Source organism: Callorhinus ursinus, unplaced genomic scaffold (assembly GCF_003265705.2).
Source record: "Callorhinus ursinus isolate GAN/ISIS: 27379988/994484 unplaced genomic scaffold, GSC_fseal_2.0 scaffold10, whole genome shotgun sequence".
Classification (NCBI taxonomy): Eukaryota; Metazoa; Chordata; class Mammalia; order Carnivora; family Otariidae; genus Callorhinus; species Callorhinus ursinus.
This window is the reverse complement of record NW_027397072.1, coordinates 21,110,082-21,130,476: the sequence shown is the minus strand read 5'-3', so window position 1 is coordinate 21,130,476 and position 20,395 is coordinate 21,110,082. Positions and strand designations below refer to the sequence as shown.

General features: G+C 38.2%; 1 protein-coding gene across 4 annotated transcripts in view; it reads left to right on the top strand.

Moving 5' to 3' along the window:
* Positions 1–20,395, top strand: part of ASXL2 (ASXL transcriptional regulator 2) — a 141,407-nt gene that overhangs the window by 67,731 nt on the left and 53,281 nt on the right. For all 4 annotated transcript variants that reach the window (XM_025867869.2, XM_073897087.1, XM_073897085.1 and 1 more), the window contains 2 exons: positions 14,995–15,103; positions 18,670–18,820. In XM_025867869.2, the coding sequence (XP_025723654.1) occupies positions 14,995–15,103; positions 18,670–18,820 (260 nt within the window). The remainder of the gene's footprint in view (positions 1–14,994; positions 15,104–18,669; positions 18,821–20,395) is intronic.

Sequence of the window (20,395 nt, the reverse complement as noted above, 5' to 3'; positions counted from 1 at the left end):
GCAAAGTGCACATTCTTTCCAGAAGAAGAGAAACAACAGATGTCGGCTATGTTGCGCACTGTAGAAAATTAGAGTACAACAGAAAAACATAAGCTACAAGCAGTTGTAATAACTAACCCTTCATACAGATGGGTCCAGTGGTAATATATGCACTACCCTAGTACAGTATCACAACCAGAATATTGCTTTTGCTACAATCTACTTTGTTTTACTTGTACTGATTTGTGTGTGTGTATGTATGTGCACTTGTGGATGTGTATTTGGCTCTGTGCAGTTTTATCACATGTATAGATGCACGTATCTACTACCAGCCAGAATATAGAACAGGTTCATCAACAAAAGGATCCCTTGTGTTGCCAGTTTCACAGCCACACCTCCCTAGTGCCACCTCCATCCATTCCCCTTAACCCCAACAACCACTAATGTGTTCTATATTTCTGCAATTTTGTCATTTCAAGAATTTTTATTAATGGAATCATATAAAATATGTAATTATTTGGGATTTTTTTTTCAGTGTAGTTCCCTGTAGATTCATCCAAGTTGTATGTGTCAATATTTCATTCCTTTTTATTGCTGAGTAGTATTCAGTGACATGGCTATACCAGAGCTTATTTAATCATTCACCCATTGAAGGACATCTGAACTGTTCCAGGTTCTTTTTTTTCCAGTTTTTGACTATTACAAATAAAGCTTCTATGAAAATTTGTGTACATGTTTTTGTGTGAACATAAGTTTTCCTTTCTCTGGCATAAATGCCCAGAAGTGCAGTTGTTGGGTTGTGTGGTAAGTGCATGTTAGTTTTAAAGAGATTTTCACATTGTTTTCCAGAGTGATTGTATCATTTTACATTCCCACAAGCATTATGCGAGATCCAGTTTCTCTGAATTTGGAATGTTTCTTGTAAATAGCATATAGTTGGATTGTGGGGTTTTTAAGTCAACTCTGCTAAATCTTTGCCTTTTAATTTGCATATTTACATCATTCATGTTTAAGGTGATTATTGATACAGTTTATGCCTGCCATTTTATTATTTGTTTTCTGTTTGTTTCCTCTGTTTCTTGTTCTACTCTCCTTTTTGAAAAAGATTTTATTTATTTATTTGAGAGAGAACGAGAACTAGAGAGAGAGAGAGCATACAGAGGGAGAGGCAGAGAGAGAAGCAGACTCCCCGCTGAGCAGGGAGCCCAATGCAGGGCTCCATCCCAGGACACTGAGATCATGACCTGAGCCAAAGGCAGAGGCTTAACCAACTGAGCCACCCAGGTGCCCCTCTTGTTCTATTTTTCTTTTCTTGCCTTCTCATGTTATTTTTTTAGGATTCCATATTGGTTTATTTATAGTGTGTTTCTTTGTATCTGTGCATAATTTTCTCAGTGTTTGCTCTGGGTATTACAGTGTACATATGTGATTTATCAGTCTGATGGTATGAACATTTTACCATTTTGAGTGAAGTGTGGAAGCCATTCCATTTAGGGTCTTATCACTTAATGTTATAATTTTTGTTTCAATGATCAAGTATTAGTTAGAAATTCATGAGAAGGGTAGTCTCTTATATGTACCCTTATTTCTAGTCTTCTTCTTTCCTGATGCTCCAGTGTCCCTTTTTTTTAATCTTTTTATAAAGATTTTATTTATTTGAGAGAGAGAGATCACAAAAGAGCAGGGGGGAGGGGCAGAGGGAGAGGGACAAGCCGACTCCGTGCTAAGCGTGGAGTGCAAGGTGGGGCTCGAACTCATATCGAGATCGCAACCTGAGCCAAGATCAAGAGTTGGTCGCTCAACCAACTGAGCCTCCCAGGCACCCCAACAAATTATTTTTTGAAGTACTTAATGAAATCTGTTGAAGTTTGTTCTCTCTCCAGCTTATTTCTTTTAGAACTATGTAGCTTACATTGACAAGTATTCTATTTTTAGTTTGTTTTCTTCACTGGTACTTCTTTTACCCTGAATAGTGTGTCCTCATATGCAACCCTCTATACCTCTTTAGTTCAGAGACATGTGCTGTTTCAGGAACTTGGCCTAGCCAAGTTATATTAGCATCCTGATCAGCTGAAATAAAGGCAGTTGATGATACTGTTTTATATGCAGTAGTTACAGAGTGACCTTTCCTAGAAGGATTATGTTTCTCTCAAAGTCTATATTTTCTTTTTATTATGTGTTTCTCATAAGATTGAAAAGCAGGATGCTTTAGTTAATCAGTAGTGGAAATGGCTGTTGGCTAAGATAGGAGTCACGTACTTTATGCATATGATCTATTTAATCTTAAACCCTCTGAAGTCTTTATTTCTTAAAGACATTGAAGCAATGAGAAATTACTTAACGAGTTAGTGGTAAAACTTAAATCTACATCTGTGTGACTGTAAAATATAAGCCCTGCTTCTGTTGCCTCACTTTTGAGTGGGATGAGGAGACTGAGTAAGGCTCTTAAAGAACTCTTTTATATTTCTCATTAGGTGAAAAGTTATGGTGTTCTCTGAAGTCCTTCTCTATCGAGAGTTTGTAATTTTCTAATTTAAATATAATTGAACCTTGTTGTTCATGTATTTACTTTAAAATAAAACAGAATCAGTCAAATAAAACAACCATTGGACCATATTTTTTCTTTTTCTTTTTTTCAAGATTTTATTTATTTGACAGAGATCACAAGTAGGCAGAGCGGCAGGCAAAGGGAGAGGGAGAAGCAGGCTCCCTGTTGAGCAGAGAGCCCCACATGGGGCTCCATCCCAGGACCCCGGGATCATGCCCTGAGCCGAAGGCAGACACTTAACCAACTGAGCCACCCAGGAGTCCCTGGACCATATTTTTTCTGTTTTTTTTTTTTACCCCTTTGATGAAATGGTTTTGCTCACATCTTATAGGTACTGGACAAAGCATGCTTTTGGTAAAACGGTAGTGGGGGAAAAGGGAATAATGGGAAGATAAAGATGAGAGGATAGAGAGAGAGTATACAGACAAATTTTTCAGAGTCTGTGTTTATTTCTGTGACCTCCCTCACCAGGCTAGTCCTAGATTACTCTTACTTGTTTTGTGCCCTTTCACTACTCTGCTAATCCACACCTGTCATTTTGGGGTCCCCACTGGGCTTCTCCAGAAATGCCTGTTTAAAAATTTCCCTGCACACCCTTTCCCTTTCCAGTGATTCTTTCCCTTTTGTTGCATGGTATGTTTGGGGAGGAAAATAGTCTGAAGAAACTAATTCGTTAACATATGGATGGGTCAGATGCTATTTTTTAAATTTAAAAACTTACATTATATTTAAGTTACTTCCTTTTTAAAAGTAGATTAGTTGTTACCCAAATGAATTTCTTGTTGGAAGAATTGCTGGTTAACATGACCAAGAGAGAGCAAACAAAAGACTTTAGTGAAAGGGTTTTTAAGAATACAACAATTGCCAGTGAATTAAAAACATACCAAGATTATTTATTAATTTAGTAATTTCTTAACTCCCTATTTTTCAACATAATGGTGCTGTTGAGTTTGGTTTTGTTCTGTGTGGGTAGGCATGCCATAAAAATCAGTTCTTAGTTTTAAAGTTATGTGGTGCTGAATTTTTAGTTTGTATGTGGATAATGATTACATGTGTTTCTGAGTTTGTATAGATATATGTGTAAGCATATCACGTAAGCAAAAGATTCTTACATGTTTATTATCTTTGTATATTTAAAATTGACCTGAAATAGGGCATTCAAGCATCCATTGGGGAACTAGATGACTCTACATTTCTTGTAACTTTGGAAGTCTGAGTCTGTTATTTAATCCTATTGAAATTCAAGGGATTGAACTTTGAAGGATAAATATAGAATGTGTAATAGTTTAGTCAGAGATAGGGAAGCTGATTAATTGAGTCCTAGTTTTGACAAGCTTGTTCTGTAGGAGGGAATACAGAAAAATGAACAAGAGATTGGGATTAGAGATTAGGCTGGGTAATTTATTGCAAGGGGAAATATCAGTAAGAATAAATAGACTGGTGAAGTCTCTTTAAAGCTTTGTTTATCAATGGCTTGAAATGGACATAATAAATACTGGAGGACATTGGTGAATTTTATTTTTAATTTTAATTTATTTTTTATTTTTTAGAAAGCTTTTCTACCTTTATTTTTTTAATTTATTTTTATTTTTTAAAGATTTTTATTTATTTATTTGTGAGAGAGAGTGTGAGCACAAGCAGGGAGAGTGGCAGGCAGAGGGAGAAGCAGGCTCCCCGCTGAGCAAGGAGCTGGATGTGGGACTCAATCCCAGGACCCTGAGATCATGACCTGAGCCGAAGGCAGGTGCTTAACCGACTGAGCCACCCAGGTGTCCCTATTTTTTATTTTTTTAAAGATTTTATTTATTTATTTGTCAGAAAGAGAGCATAAGCAGGGGGAGTGGCAGGCAGAGGGAGAAGCAGGCTCCCTGCTGAGCATGGAGCCTGATGTGGGACTGGATCCCAGGACCCTGGGATCATGACCTGAGCCAAAGTTAGATGCTTAACCAACCGAGCCACGCTCAGTGGTTAATTTTAAGGATGGACTGTAAAGTTTATTAAATTTATTAAATTTCTTTTTCTTCTTCTTTTTTTTAAATTTTATTAAATCTCTTGGAGAGGATGCCCATGAGGAGAGAACCAAAAATATGAAAAGGAGTAGAGTTTAGGATTTTATGAAGAGTCTTAACGTACTTGAAGGGCTGTCTCAGAGAATAATCAAAGTGTTAATTTTTTTCCCCCACTCACAAAGATAACTTATTACAAGGTCATTTTGGAAAATTCAAAGTACAGAAAGTCATAGATTTTTTCACCGTGATAGCCACTGATTCCCAGCAAAAATCAAGACTAAAAATGGATTTACGGGAAGACACACACTTGGCTTAGCTTAAGGAAGAATTTATGAATTATTGGAAATGCTTGAGGCCATAGTTAGCCTCCACCACCTTATATGCTTGTGTGAAAGACTGGATGATGACCTACTGATGATGTTTTAGGAGGAGCTCTAAGCATCTGTAGTAAATGGGCTAGATGACCTGGGAAGCTCCTTGTCGACCTGTGGATTTGTCTGATTCTTACCTGTAGGCGTTGCATAAACTGAAATGAGTAGGAGTTACAGGATTTTATTTGATCCAGCAAGTATGCTTTTGGGTATATATACAAAGGAATTGAGAGTAGGTACTTGAATAGATCTTTTTACACCAATATTCCTTGCAGCAATAATCACAATAGGCAAAAGAGAAACAACACAGATAGCCACTAATGGATGAATGGATAAAGAAAATGTGGCATGTATATCAGTGAACTATTATTCAGCCTTAAAAAGGAAGGAAATTCTAACATGCTGCAGTATGGATGAACTTCAAAGACACTGTACTAAGTAAAATAAACCAGACCCAAGAAGGGAAATACTGTGATCCCACTTATATGAGTCCTATTTATAGCGGCAAAAAGTAGAAGAGTGGTTGCCATGGGTTGGATGTAGGGGAGAAATAGAGAGATGTTTAATGGGCATAGAGTTTGAGTTTTGCAAGATAAGGGTTCTAGAGCTTGGTTGTATAAACAGTGTGAAGATACTTAAGTGTAAGTAAAGTGTTCACTTAGAAGTTAAAAGTGGTTGAGATGGTTAATTTTATTTTTATAGTTATGTATATAGTTATTTCTGATTGTGTTCAGTTCTTGATAGCAAAATTACAAATATGGTTAAATTTTTTTGTTACTGCACATTTATTTATTTTTAAAGATTTTATTTATTTATTTGAGAGAGAGAGAATGAGAGAGAGCACGAGAGGGAAGAGGGTCAGAGGGAGAAGCAGATTCCCTGCCGAGCAGGGAGCCCGATGCGGGACTCGATCCGGGGACTCCAGGATCATGACCTGAGCCGAAGGCAGTCGCTTAACCAACTGAGCTACCCAGGCGCCCATGAATAAAATCTTTAAAAAAAAAAAAAAAGGGAGACGCTTAACTGACTGAGCCACCCAGGCACCTCCTGTTATTTTTGCATTAAATGTAAGAATGTGTACTTATGGAAACCTCTGCTTCCTCTTTTTTTTCTTTAAAGATTTTATTTATTTGACAGAGAGAAAGACAGCCAGAGAGAGGGAACACAAGCAGGGGGAGTGGGAGAGGGAGAAGCAGGCTTCCCACGGAGCAGGGAGCCCGATGCGGGGCTCGATCCCAGGAAACATGACCTGAGCGGAACAGATGCTTAACGACTGAGCCACCCAGGCGCCCCTGCTTCCTCTTATATCACCAACACTTACTACCTTTTGCTTACATGATAGCTCCTCTGTAAATGTTCAGTGAATGAGAAACCAGATTAACTTCTTTTCCACGTTTTTGTTTTTTTTTTTTGAAAAGCAACTTTATTGGTGCACCTGGGTGGCTCCGTTGATTGAACCACCAACTCTTGATTTCGACTCAGGTCTTGATCTCAGGGTCATGAGATCAAGCCCTGCGTCAGGCTCCGTGCTCAGCGTGGAGTCTGCTTGAGATTTTCTCTCTCCCTCTCCCTCTCCCCCTACTCCCTCTCATGTTTTCTCTCTTTCTCTAGAATAAATAAAACCTTAAAAAGCAGGGCGCCTGGGTGGCTCAGTTGGTTAAGCGACTGCCTTCAGCTCAGGTCATGATCCTGGAGTTCCAGGATTGAGTCCCACATCGGGCTCCCTGTTCAGCAGGGTGTCTGCTTCTCCCTCTGACCCTCCCCCCTCTCATGTACTCTCTCTCTCTCTCAAATAAATAAATAAAATCTTAAAAAAAAAACTTTAAAAAGCAGAAGCAACTTTATTGAGGTATGGTATACATACTATAAACTTCACCCATTTTAAGTGTAGAATTCAGCGATTTTTAGTAAGTTTACTGGATTGTGCAGCCATCACCATAATCCAGTTTTAGAATATTTCCATTTCCCAGTAAGATCCCTAATACATGTATACAGTTAATACAGGTCCCCACTGCCAGTCCCTAGTCTACTTTTTGTCTGTAGATTGACCATTTCTGGATATTTCGTATAAATGGAATGATATGTGGGTTTTGAGGTTAATCCATATTGTAGCATTTTTCAGTAATTCATACTTTTTCATTGGTCCATGTTTTTTTTGGATAACTTTTCTCATACGGTGCATGCTTTTAGCTTTTTATTTATTTGTTTGACATATAATTTCAGACTAAGAAAGTTGCAAAAGTGGTACAAAGAATTTTTATATAACTTCTACCTGAATTCCCTAAATGTCAACATTTTATACTTTCTCTATCATTCTATCTAATTTGTATTTCTTAAATGTCAGAATAAATTGTAGACTTGATGCCCCATTCACCTTTAAACACTTCACAGTGTATTTTCAAAGGGGAAGTACATTCTTTTACATAACCGCAATGTACCTCTCAGAATACTAACACTGATATAATATTACTACTATATAATCAACAGATTTTATTCAGATTTGGTAATTCTTCCCCTGATATCCTAATTCAGGCTCACATATTGCCTTTGCATTTAGTTTCCATGTGTCTTTATAGCCTCCTTTAATGCGGTGCCGTTCTTTAATCTTTGTCTTTCATGACCTTGGCATTTTTAAAGATGGCCAGCTCTTTAGTAGTCTGTCCCTCAAATTGGATATGTCTGATGTTTTCTCCCTATTAGATTCGGGTTGTGCTAGAGTAGGCGGGAGCAGAGGGTGTGGGAAAATGATCATGGTCAGGTCATAGTAAAAATTTGATTCTAAGAGCATTATGATGTCATGGATGAATTTTAAGTTTGGCAAGGTGGCATGATCATATTTGTTTTTAAAAGTTTCCTCTGGGGGCGCCTGGGTGGCTCAGTCGGTTAAATGTCTGCCTTCGCCTGAGGTCATGATCCCAGGGTACTGGGATCAAGTCCCGCATTGGGCTCCCTGCTCAGCAGGGAGCCTGCTTCTCCCTCTCCCTCTACCTGCCTCTTTGCCTACTTGTGCTCTCTCTGTCTGTCAAATAAATAAAATCTTAAAAAAAAAAAAAAAGTTTCCCCTGACTTTGGAGTGAAGAATTGATGGGAGTGGAGGTGATTGACTATCACTTGAGACAGGGAACACTGGAACACTATGAGACTGGACTGGAGGAGCAAGTTGTTAGGGTAATGACCACGGTTACTGAATCTCTTCTCTGACTACACTTTATATATATATTATCTGTAATCTGTGCAATCAAATTACAAAGTAGGTGGTATTACATCCATTTTACAGAGGAGAAAATGAAGATTAAGGGTATTTAAAGTGACTTGCCCATTGCCACTGTCAGATCTGAATTGGGATGGGTTCGTGAATATCTAAATCTGGCTCTTTTTGCTACAAGGTGGTATCTCCTTTCCTTAGTTACTATATTTAATGCTTCATCTGAGCAGTGTAATTACAAACCTCAGGTCTGTCAGCCCTCCTCGTCACTGCTAAGTAACCACTTTTCCTGTAAAGGGAACTAAATAAGGTCATTGGCAGTATAACTAAAGTTACTTCTGTTCTTGGGCTTTGTGTATGAAACATCTTACCTGTATTTCCTTACATGAGGTGGATTCAGCATAAAATTACAGCACTGCACTTTTTCCTTTCCTAACCTTCTTCCCCAACTCTGCTGTCTTGAGCACGGGTAAGAAAAATTAGAAGCTGCATTGTCTCATGATAATTCTGTAATCTTTTGAGGTATTGTAGCTTTAGCTGCTTTGGGTGTCAGGACTTCCCTCATACTGTACTGTATTTGACTTTGCCATGGCATTGATCTCCTCAATACCAGGGTGTTATTGACCATTCAGACGGTACTTATTTCTTGGAGTTACTCAGTTATTTTTATTTCATTATGTAATTCTGGAGTTATTTTCCTTGAAGATCTATTCCTGCCATCTTGGGAAATGTACCCTATTATACTTCTTGCCATTGCTTCATTATTCATAAAAATAAACTCTGCCAGGATTCTGACTTTTTACATTTTCCTGAAACCAAATCTAAAATTTTGTTTTAAATGGTGTAGTGTTCTGGTGGTGTCTGCGTGGCTCAGTTGGTTGAGCATCTGACTCTTGATTTCGGCTCAGGTCATGATCCCAGGATCCTGGGATCGAGCCCCACATCCGGCTCTCTGCTCAGTGGGAAGCCTGCTTCTCTCTCTCCCACTCCCCCTGCTTTGTGTTCCCTCTCTCGTTGTCTCTCTCTGTCTGTCAAATAAATAAATAAAAATCTTCAAAAAAATATATTAAAAAAACCCCAAAAAACAACAGTATAGTGTTTGCATATCTCGTGGGTTATTCCAAACTTACTTCCTTTAAAGGAAAATTATACCCAGATTTGCAAGGAAAGTATTATGATGGTGTTTGAATGATTTTTACCACATCTTTTCACCAGATGTGTGTACCATTTACTTTCATTTCTTGGGTTTTACTTTAAGGAGTTTTTTTGGTTTGGGTTGGGTTGTTTTGTTTTGGTTTTGGTTTGTTTTTGTTTTTTGGGGTTCTAGGTACTAGATCCTAGATCACATTATTTGTTTCTTTCTCTGAGTTAAAGTACTTTATTATTTTTAAAGATTTTCTTCTTTTATTTTAAAGATTTTACTTATTTATTTATTTTACACAGAGACATAGAGAGACAGAGAACACAAGGAGGGGGAGAGGCAGAAGGAGAGGGAGAAGCAGGCTCCCTGCTGAGCAAGGAGCCCAATGTGGGACTTGGTCCCAGGACCCTGGGACCATGATCTGAGCCAAAGGCAGACACTTAACCGAGTGAGCCACCCAGGCAACTCAAAGATTTTCTTTCTTTCTTTCTTTTTTTTAAAAAATATTTTATTTATTTATTTGACAGAGAGAGACACAGTGAGAGAGGGAACACAAGCAGGGGGAGTGGGAGAGGGAGAAGCAGGCTTCCCGCTGAGCAGGGAGTCCGATGCGGGGCTCGATCCCAGGACCCTGGGATCATGACCTGAGCCGAAGGCAGACGCTTAACGACTGAGCCACCCAGGTGCCCCAAAGATTTTCTTTTTTTAAAGTATCCCTACATTCAAGATGGGACTCGAACTCACAACCTGGAGATCAAGAGTCACAGACTCTACTGACTGAGCCAGCCAGGCCACCCCTGAAGTACTTTAAATATACAGAATTGCAGTTTCTATTCCATAATTCTAAAATCCAAAATGCTTGAAAGAAGTTTTTTTCATACATTTGATACCAAACTCGTTTGACAATAGCACTTCTCTTAAACTGACATAAAACTATATATATTATTAGTTTATCCCATTTAGTGTAAATATTTGTGTTTCAGTGTATTTGGTTATGGGATGCTGTCCCTAGTCCTCCTGATGGTGTTACATAATAGATGGCATATCATGTTACTTTTCTAAAATTCAAAAGATTTTTATGCCTAAAACATTTGGTCGTAAGTGTTGTGGTTCAGGGATTGTGGACCTGTGTCTCTATTTTTAGCACTGATTATGGTGTGCTATGGCTTTGTTCCTTCATCTGTCTTCCCTTTTCTGAGCTAAGAAAGATTTCCTCCTTGGACCTACCCACAGACCCTAGTTTATTGGCCTAAACAGAGTGGCTACTTAATACTGGGATTGAATACCATTAGATGGGGCAAACTTTTACCAGATGGATTATTGAACTACAGATAACATGTCTTTTCACTTGGTCTTATTTTCTTTCTAAGCAGTCTTTTTCGTGTTATGCTTCTGTTTTGTTTCTTCTTATTGGAATCTTGGGTTCACTATTTACTAATCTTAACAACCTTATATATGTTAGTTTTTTCATTTATAAAAATGGCATAACAATTTTGCCTGCCTCAAAGGATTGTTGTGAGGGCTAAACAGAATGCTTCTTAGAATTTAGCACTTATTAATGTAGTTGTTATTGATTCGTGCATGTCCTGTTGGTTACTTTACTAACATATGGTCAACCATTCCCATATTGGACTTTGAAGTCATTTTCAGTGCTTTGACATTTTTAACAATGCTGGATATGATCCTTCCATATATGGCCGTAAGTCCTTGTGGCCTTATTTTTGTAGGATAGAAATGGGATTGTTGGATCACTGGGCCCTAATATTTTTCATTTCAGTGGATACTTCCATGTTTCTTCCCTAAGGCAAAATTGAGATGGGGTGGGGAAGGTAGCAGTTTCTGGTTCTGCCAACAGTCTATGAGGAGTACTCATTTGCCCATAACTGTACTAACAGTGGATTTTATCAGTTCATTTGCTTTTTTGTTTTTTATTTACTTATTTATTTTTAAAGATTATTTATTTGAGAGGGCGCCTGGGTGGCTCAGTTGGTTGGGCGACTGCCTTCGGCTCAGGTCATGATCCTGGAGTCCCGGGATCGAGTCCCGCGTCGGGCTCACTGCTCCTGAGCAGTGAGCCTGCTTCTTCCTCTGACCCTCCACCCTTTCATGTGCTCTCTCTCTTTCTCATTCTCACTCTCTCAAATACATACGTAAATAAAATCTTTAAAAAAAAAAAGATTTATTTGAGAGAGAGCACACATGGTCAGGGAGGGGAGGAGGGGGACAAGAAGACTTTCTGCTGAACAGGGAGTTTGATGTGGGGCTCCATCCCAGGACCCCAAGATCATGACCTAAGCTCAAGTCGGATGCTTAACTGACTGGGCCACCCAGGTGCCCCTGTTTTTTATTTTAAAGTAATTATAGACTCACAGGAAAATGGAAAAATAGTCTCATGCATATGTCACTCAGCTTCCTCCAGTGGTAACATCATATAACTATAGTACAATATCAAAATCAGGCAACTGATGTTAGCACAGTACCGTTAACTAAGACTTGGATTCATTTGATGTCTTCCAGTCTGATCAATGGTATCTTGATTTTTTTTTCTCCTTTGATCACTAATAAGTTTGGGCTTCTCCATGTGTTCCAGTGACCATTTATGTTGCATGTTTTGCGATCATTTATTCTATCCTTTATCCATTTTCTTAAATTGGTTGTTTGTGTTTTCCTAAAAGCAGCTCTCTGGACTCTTCATTGTTTTGTCTGCTATTTTTTTTGCAGTTACTTATTTCAGCTTCGTATACTTTCTATAGTTTGGTTGATCTTGTTTTTTTTTCCCTACGTAGAGCTTTTCATTTATTTATTTATTTTTAAATATTTTATTTATTTGACAGGGAGAGACACAGCGAGAGAGGGAACACAAGCAGGGGGAGTGGGAGAGGGAGAAGCAGTCTTCCCACTGAGCAGGGAGCCCGATGCGGGGCTCGATCCCAGGACCCTGGGATCATGGCCTGAGCTGGAGGCAGACACGTAACGACTGAGCCACTCAGGCGCCCCTAGAGCTTTTTGTTTTTATTTAGTCAATTTGTTTCTCTTTTGTGGTTCTTAGGTTTTCTCTCTTATTTAGAAAGTTTTATCCATCTGGAAGGTTGTATACTATTTTTTTTTTTTTTTAAGATTTTATTTATTTGAGAGAGAGAGCAGAAACAGGGAGGGAGAGGGAGGGGGAGAAACAGACTCTCTGCTGAGCAGGTAGCCCAAGGCAGCTTGATCCCACCACTTTGAGATCGCGACCAGATCGGAAGGCAGACGCTTAACCAACTGAGCCACCCAGGCGCCCCTTATTTTCCTTTTAATACCTTCTACTTTTTACTTTTTGGTCTTTAATCCAGTTGGAATGTGTTTTGGGTATACTGTGAGAATTATTTTCCCCAGATGTATAACATGCTGTTCCAGCACTACTTAACATAAACTATTTTATTTACTACTCTTTTGGGTTGCTTATGACTTAAAAACCTCAGTGATTCCAAAGGTAGGGATGACTCAAGGCATTGCTTGATACAGTGGCAAAAGTAATATTGCTAAAATTATTGCTGTTTTCTTTACCCCCCTCCCTCCCTCCAGTTCAGTGCCTTTTTGGGTGTTGTATTTTTCCCTATAATCCTTACCTAACGCTTCTTTTGTCTGTCCTGTGTGTTGTTTACCCCAGTCCCAGATATTTTCCTCATGGTCACATGATTGAAAGTTTTAGGCATTACTTCCTCTTACTGCTCAGGGGAAGAGAAAGAGTTTCTTTCTGAAGCTTCTCAGCAGAACAAGTTTCTCTTCTTAAATGCCCAAGTAAATAGCTCCTTAGATTGTTGCCCCAGATTGAATCCTTTGTCCGTTCCTGAATCTGTCGCTGTGGGAATGGGGAAGAATGGGGTGCACACAGAAATGCTGATTGGCATTTTCAACCAGGAAATAGGGGTTAACAGTTTGGATTTACACCTGTGATTAATTCTGTCTCAGCCACCTTTATGAGGGTGGGAAAGGGATAATGTTTTATGGGAAATTTTAGATACTGTCTCCAGAAGAGGGTTCAGGTAGATGCCGGGTAGTCAAACCACAGGTGACCAGATCATGACCTTGTCTCCTTCCTACTACACAGATAATACAGAAAGGTACAGAATTGTAGAAAGGTACAGAGCTTGCAACTTTTACACTTATTATGATCTGTTTCTGTGTTCTGTTTTGTTCTACAACAGGCCAGGGTGTTCATTTGCCTCTTTGCCCTGTCCTAGAAACATATTGCCTCAATACTAGTCGCTTAGAGTACATTTTAATATCTTCTTAAGAAGGCTCCCATCATTTTTTCCCCAGAAATTTCTTATATATTTATTTGATATAAACTTTGGGACTCTGACTAGAATTGCATTATGTGTATTTTTAAGATGGAAATTCCAAATTATATAAAAATATGAGCAGCAGCCTGGAGGCTCTCAATACTTTAACAAAAAAAAAAAAGAAAAACAATTTTTTTAAAATTTTCTTCGTTGCTCTCCTTCTTCTTTACAGTTTTTGACCCTCAACACTTGCACAAGTACCAGAAGAGAATGGACCCATGGTCCTCCTATCCCCCACAGAGAACTCCTATTTTTAAGTATATCCAAGATCCCTAGCAGCCTCTTCTAGTAGGCTTATTTGGGTTATTGAGTGGTACCAGCAGAGAACTGAGAGGGAGAACAGCTGGGAATATGCAAATAAGCTGCCTTATCCCTCAGGTATTAGGAGAGATTTTTTTTTAATTAAGGATGCCACACATCTTCCATTATATTGCTATTTGTTATGTTAGGTACAAAAAGATAGGAAAATGAAATGTGATAACAGAAAGGAAAATAATATATTTTTTACAGTTTTATGCCTAAAACTCTAGAAATACAGTAAATGTGTATTGAAATTAGTAAACATTTAACCAAGGTGCGACATAGACGATAAATATTCCAAAACCTACTTTATACCTCTTTAAGTGATACCGTGATAGGTCTAAGTACAAGAGACCATTGCATTATATGTATGTGTGTGTGTGTGTGTGTGTGTGTGTGTGTGTGTGTTTATATATATATGTATATATACATGGCAAAGTATACATGTTGTATACTTGAAACTAATGTATTATATATGTCAGTTAAATCAGTAAAAATATAAAAAAATAAATACAAGAGATGATAGAAATGTATTCATTTCACACCTTAGATTCAGTCTGTTGCAGCAGTGTGCAAGATTTATATATATATATAACACATATATATGTTATATATATATAATATATATATATTTTAAGGAGACTAGTATTTTTATTTGAATCTGTAGGTATGTTCTTTCCTCCCTCTGTTTTACTTCTGGGCCTGTAAAGCTTGTGTTAAATGAAGTCGAGAATGTTTTTGTTTGTTTGTTTTAAATCTCAGCTTTAGTGAGGTATAATTGACAAAATTGTAAGTGAAATACAATATTTACAAAATATATTTGTAAGACATCTGTGAGGTCTGTGAGGTCCATGTTTTCTTACATGTTAAATATTGGATCAGGATTAAGAAAATGAAAGAATTATCTTTCCTTTAGCTGTATGAGGATGAATTTTACATCTGTTTTCTCCATGGAAGCCTCTCCATAGATTGATAGACTTTTTATAGTTTATAAAATGTGTTTATGTCAAAGGATGTTGCTCAGTTAATTTTATCTTAAGTCAGTGTTACGTAGGATACTCAGACACAAAAACTAATCATTGTGCTCCTCTTGTTCTTTTTTTTTTTTTTTTGCAGTGGGACTTCCCCTCTTGCATGCCTGAATGCAATGCTGCATACAAACTCCCGAGGTGAAGAGGGCATCTTCTATAAGGTTCCAGGTAGAATGGGAGTATATACTTTGAAGGTAAATATTTTTGTTAGGGCAGCATTTATAAGGTAAAAACATGAAGTGATGACATCTAAATGATATTTGTATCATAGAGACAGAACTCTGTTCTTGAAGAACTTATTTTCAGGAAGAGGTAATATGTTCAACTCTGTATCCTGTACATTTTTATACTAATCTGTGGCCATCTGTATGTAGACCAGAGAACTAGCTTTATTTTGTATTCTTTATGATAATGCTGTCTTGAAAGGATGAACTGAAAATGACTTCCAGTAACTTTTTAAAGGACCTCAGAACATTTGAGTAATGAGTGTTACCTTGGAGCATATGACTTTGTTATTTAATTCTCCATTACAGTTCAGAGCTGCGGTTCTTTTTTTTTGTAATGGACAATGCCCAAGTTCAGAAGATTGCATTTTCTTGTTTTGTGTTTGCCAGATAGTATAAGAACTGGAATATGGACCCAGGTCTGACTGAATTCCTGAGCTCATGTTCTTTTTACCATAATAGTCTTGCTGATTTCTATGTCTGGCACTGAGAAGACACCTTGACTTATCAGTGTCCCTTCAGTCACAAACAGGAAAACCAACTCAAAGGAGCTTGATTAAAACAGTTTATTAGTTCATATAACTGTAAATTCTAAGAAAACTCAGCCCGGATCCAGGAGGTCCCATGATGTCATCAGGGATTGATCTCTTTGCTTTCTTTTGGCTTTATTCTCAGGCAGTCTCTCTCCTATCATACATGACTTCCCTGTCAACCCCCGCTTGGCAGGCTGTTAAGTCTGAAGAGAAAGCTTCAGGAACTGAACTGGGAGCCCTTCAGTTAGTTCTGATTTGGCTTAATTGGTGTGTCTTGGCCCATGTGTCTATACCTGAATAATCGCTGTTGCCAAATGCATTGAGTCTTCTGACTGGCTATATGTAGGTTCATGATCACTCTTGATGTGAGGTTGAGGGTAAGCCCTCTGCCAGATGAATTCAGAAAAGGGATTGTTTGCCAAAGGAAATTATCAGCAGAAGGAGAATTAATACTTGGCATGCGCTGACTATTGTCCATGTGTACATGGGACTCTGTCCCCTCTTTTTAGCTTTGAGCTGTAGTCATCACTATGCTCAGTGGTTGTGTGTAGCCCACTAACATTAGAAAGTTCTAATTTGGGGCGCCTGGGTGGCTCGGGTCATGATCCCAGGGCCCTGGGATCGAGCCTCGCATCGTGCTCCCTGCTCTGCGGGAAGCCTGCTTCTCCCTCTCCCAATCCCCCTGCTGGTGTTCCCTCTCTCGCTGTGTCTCTGTCAAATAAATAAATTAAATCATAAAAAAAAAGAAAGTTCTAATTTACCTGTAGTACCTCCTTCTTATATACTTTGTTAAACTTCCTGTGATAACAGGGCTCTACTCCCACAGGGAGCTTTTTGCGTTGCTTTTAAGTTTTAGCTGTTCTAGACCTTCCATATTGAAAATAACATCAATTAAATGCTTATCCTATGCTGGACACTGTAGAGACTATAAAGAAGAATAAACTGTGGTCCCTGATCTCTCTATGCGCACACAGTTATTGAAGTAATTATATACTTCCGAAACATACTGTGATATTCTGTACTATAAGGCATCGTCGTAGTGTAGAGAAATAAAGATTAATTTTGAATAAGAGGATCTAGAAAACCTTTGTTTTTGTTTTAACTTGCAAGATTTTAGTTGAACTTTGGCTGGTAAGTAATGGGAGGAAGGACCTTCCAGGATAAAGAACTAGCTTAAGCAAAGGCACAGATGGAGAGATTCAGAATGGATTTGAAACTAGCGTAGATTGAAGTTGCTGCCGTCATCTGTGTGGGCCAGTGAGGTAAGGAGTTGGGGGCGGGGTAAACATTAGGTGAAGATCAAATTGTGGAGGTTTTTTGAAAACCTGAATTAGCAGTTTGAGAGAGAGAGAGCACTGAGGAGATGGCAGAGGTTTTTCAGGAGAATAGTATGATCAAATCTGTGTTAGGAAGATAATTCAAATTGGATAGATTTAAGGGATTGTTTACAAGAGATAATTGGCCTGAACTATGAGAACGGTTAAAGAGAGGCAAGGGACATTAGAGAAATAAAATGTATCCTATGGAGTGGGTAAAAGGAGGGTGAAATGATTCTGAGATTTAGGGCATGCACAGCCGGCCAGTTGATCCTGGAAGGGTTACAAGTTTAAGCTTAAGAATTACATCTGTACTTAAAAATACTTGTTGAGCCTACAGGTCAGGAGGTCTGGCTGGCAACTATGTAAAAGTTGTTCCACATTTTGAAGGAAAGGATAGAAAAATATGGGATGTGTATTTCAAGAAAGCATATGACATAAGAAATGTCTTAGAAATGGCACGAGGATATAAACCTAAGTGGGAAGTAATAGTTCCTTAATAGATGAGAGGTTATTACCTTGGCTATAATGTGTCAGTTGTAGGAAGGAGGGTCACATGTTAGAATTATTTTTTATCTGATTATAAAATGTGGGAAAATAAAAAAATATATTGAGGAAAAAATTAGCCATAGTTTCATAACTTAGAAATTCACTAATATGTTTGTTTACATGTGTATATTTTTATATACTACATGCATACATAGTAGGTAATATTTATTGAGCTCTTATTACATGCCAGGTACTATTCTAAGCATTTTACATTTAACTCATTTAATTTCAGAATGATCTTTTAAGGTAGGTATTATTATCTCCATGTTACAGACAGGGGAACTGAGGCCTAAGAGGTTAAGACTTTGATCAGACTGCATAATTAGGCAAAGATAAAGCCAGAGTTCAACTCCAGAAAGTCTTAGTTTTCTAGTTCTTGATCTTGCACCTATCCTACTATATCTCTTACATACTGTGCTGACACAGGTATCTTTTCTGATTAGCATTCTCATTATTCAGTGGAAACCAACGATTTCTGTGAGTTTTTAAAAAAAATTACTCCTTTTGGGGTGCCTGGCTGGCTCAGTCAGTAGAGCATGCCAGTAGGGCCTGTGACTCTTGATCTTGGGGTTGTAAGTGTGAGCCCCACATGAAGAGTTTACTTAAAAATAGAAAAAAAATTTTAGATTATTCCTTTTGTATTTGACTCTTGTTACTTATTAACCATTATTTAGGAATCAATTAGATTCAAATAATGCACTGTTTCTTCCTATCCAGAGTCAGCTCAACTCACAATACTTAATGGTACATACACACAAATATATATCCTTGGATGATGAGTATATCTACCTTTTACAAAATTGTTATTGTATAGTTTTTTTGTTCTGGACATCTTCTCATTTACTTGGACTTATATATGCCCAGTTGTTTCGAATTTAAGAAATTAGATTTCTCTGTTGTGCTTTCATATGATTGTCATGTATAATTTTTATCTTTGGATGTAGATGGAAACGTTAGCTAATTTGACCCAAAGAAGAGAGATGACAGGAATTCAGAAAATATTGCTGGTTCTGCTACTGAATCCTATAATACTAAAAATTAATCAGCACAGTTAAGTTGCAACAATGCATATAAGAAATTTAATTCCTATTTGCTGAAATGGTAATGATTAATCCTAATTGGATGTCTACATTTTCAGAAGGATGTGCCGGATGGGGTGAAAGAGCTATCAGAAGGTTCGGAAGAAAGCAGTGATGGTCAGTCAGACTCCCAGAGTTCTGAGAACAGCGGCAGCAGCAGTGATGGTGGCAGCAACAAGGAGGGGAAAAAGAGCAGGTGGAAAAGGAAAGGTAAATCCACCTGATCTCTCAATAAAGTACTGAATGCTATAGTACAAATGCTCTTGTGAGTAGCTCCTCTCTTTTCAGATCCCAGGACAGTCTGTCTCTTCCTTTCCTTTAATGATTGGTACCGTCCAGTTGACTTTCTTGTAATGTTGGAAATGTTCTGTGTCTGTGCTGTCCAACCCAACACAGCCAGTAGCTCAGTATGTCTGTTGAGCACTTGAACTAGGGCAGTTTGAGGAATGGAATTTTTTATTCTTTTTAAATTTTAATTTAAATAGCCACACGTGGCTAGTGGCTATCAGTTGGACAACATGGCTCTCTAGGTTTTACTTGGGTTAATATTCAGCTCTTGGTCATCCATAGCCTTTTTGAAGGATGCTCTTATCTGATTTGCCTCTTTAATCCTCTCTTCTAAAATTTGAGCACTTATTGCTCTAACAGCTCTCTACTTACCAGGAAAAGAATGCTTTTCATTTCTACTAGCGAAGACTAAATTTAGTCTGCTGTTCTTTGCTCTCCCCTGCTTGGTGTTTGCTTCATAGCTTACCCAAAAAACATTTTTTAGGGAATAATGTCTGTTGCTGCAGCTTCCCTGGGATGGATTTTCCACTTAAGAATAATTTTATTACCTATTCTTGCTAATTATATGTAGCTTCTTGTCAGAGTCTTCTTGTTTTTACCTCAATATTTATAAACTTAGCTGTATATGGCAGAGCAGATTTAAGCCAACTCATGATGGTTCCTTTACAAGGACTGATATAGTGATACTCTAGAACAAAATGACATCCAAGAATTTCCCTAGCTTGGATACCCTCTTCGGTTTGTGTTACAGGTGAGCTGTCTTTGGATCTAGAAGCTAGAGTTATGTTTGTGGGAATCCTTGATTCATTAGTTTTAAGTGCCTTTGGAACTTTTGATTTGGAACTGCATCAGAAAAATAGTCTGATTCATTACCATCCCTGCATTCATGTGTGTGCTACTCCTGGAGAGAACTAAGATAATTGATGGCATCATTTGTGTTCTCTGGTAAAGCTACCACACATACAATTTGGGCAAATTTTGTAATCAGACGATTTTAACTTTAAGATCACGATCACTTGGAGAGTAACCCAGACCTCAGATGTTAGGAACAAATGGAATAAAGTCAAGGTAAAGCTAACTCCTGTAACCAGTATTCTTGAGATAGATTTTAAATCAGTAGTGAAAGGAGGTGTGGTCCAGGGCCTTATACTCCTCAGAGTCTACTAAGGATCTTTTTTTTTTTTTTAAGATTTTATTTATTTATTTATTTGACAGAGAGACACAGTGAGAGAGGGAACACCAGCAGGGGGAGTGGGAGAGGGAGAAGCAGGCTTCCCGCGGAGCAGGGAGCCCAATGCGGGGCTCGATCCCAGGACCCTGGGACCATGACCTGAGCCGAAGGCAGACGCTTAACGACTGAGCCACCCAGGCGCCCCAAGATTCACAATTTCTGGATATGTCTAAAGACAGGAAAATCAGTAACTAAGTAGGCCAGACTAGTGAATTTGGGAACAGAATCATGGTCTCAGAGGTCATTCCTTTTCACTTTTCAAGAGC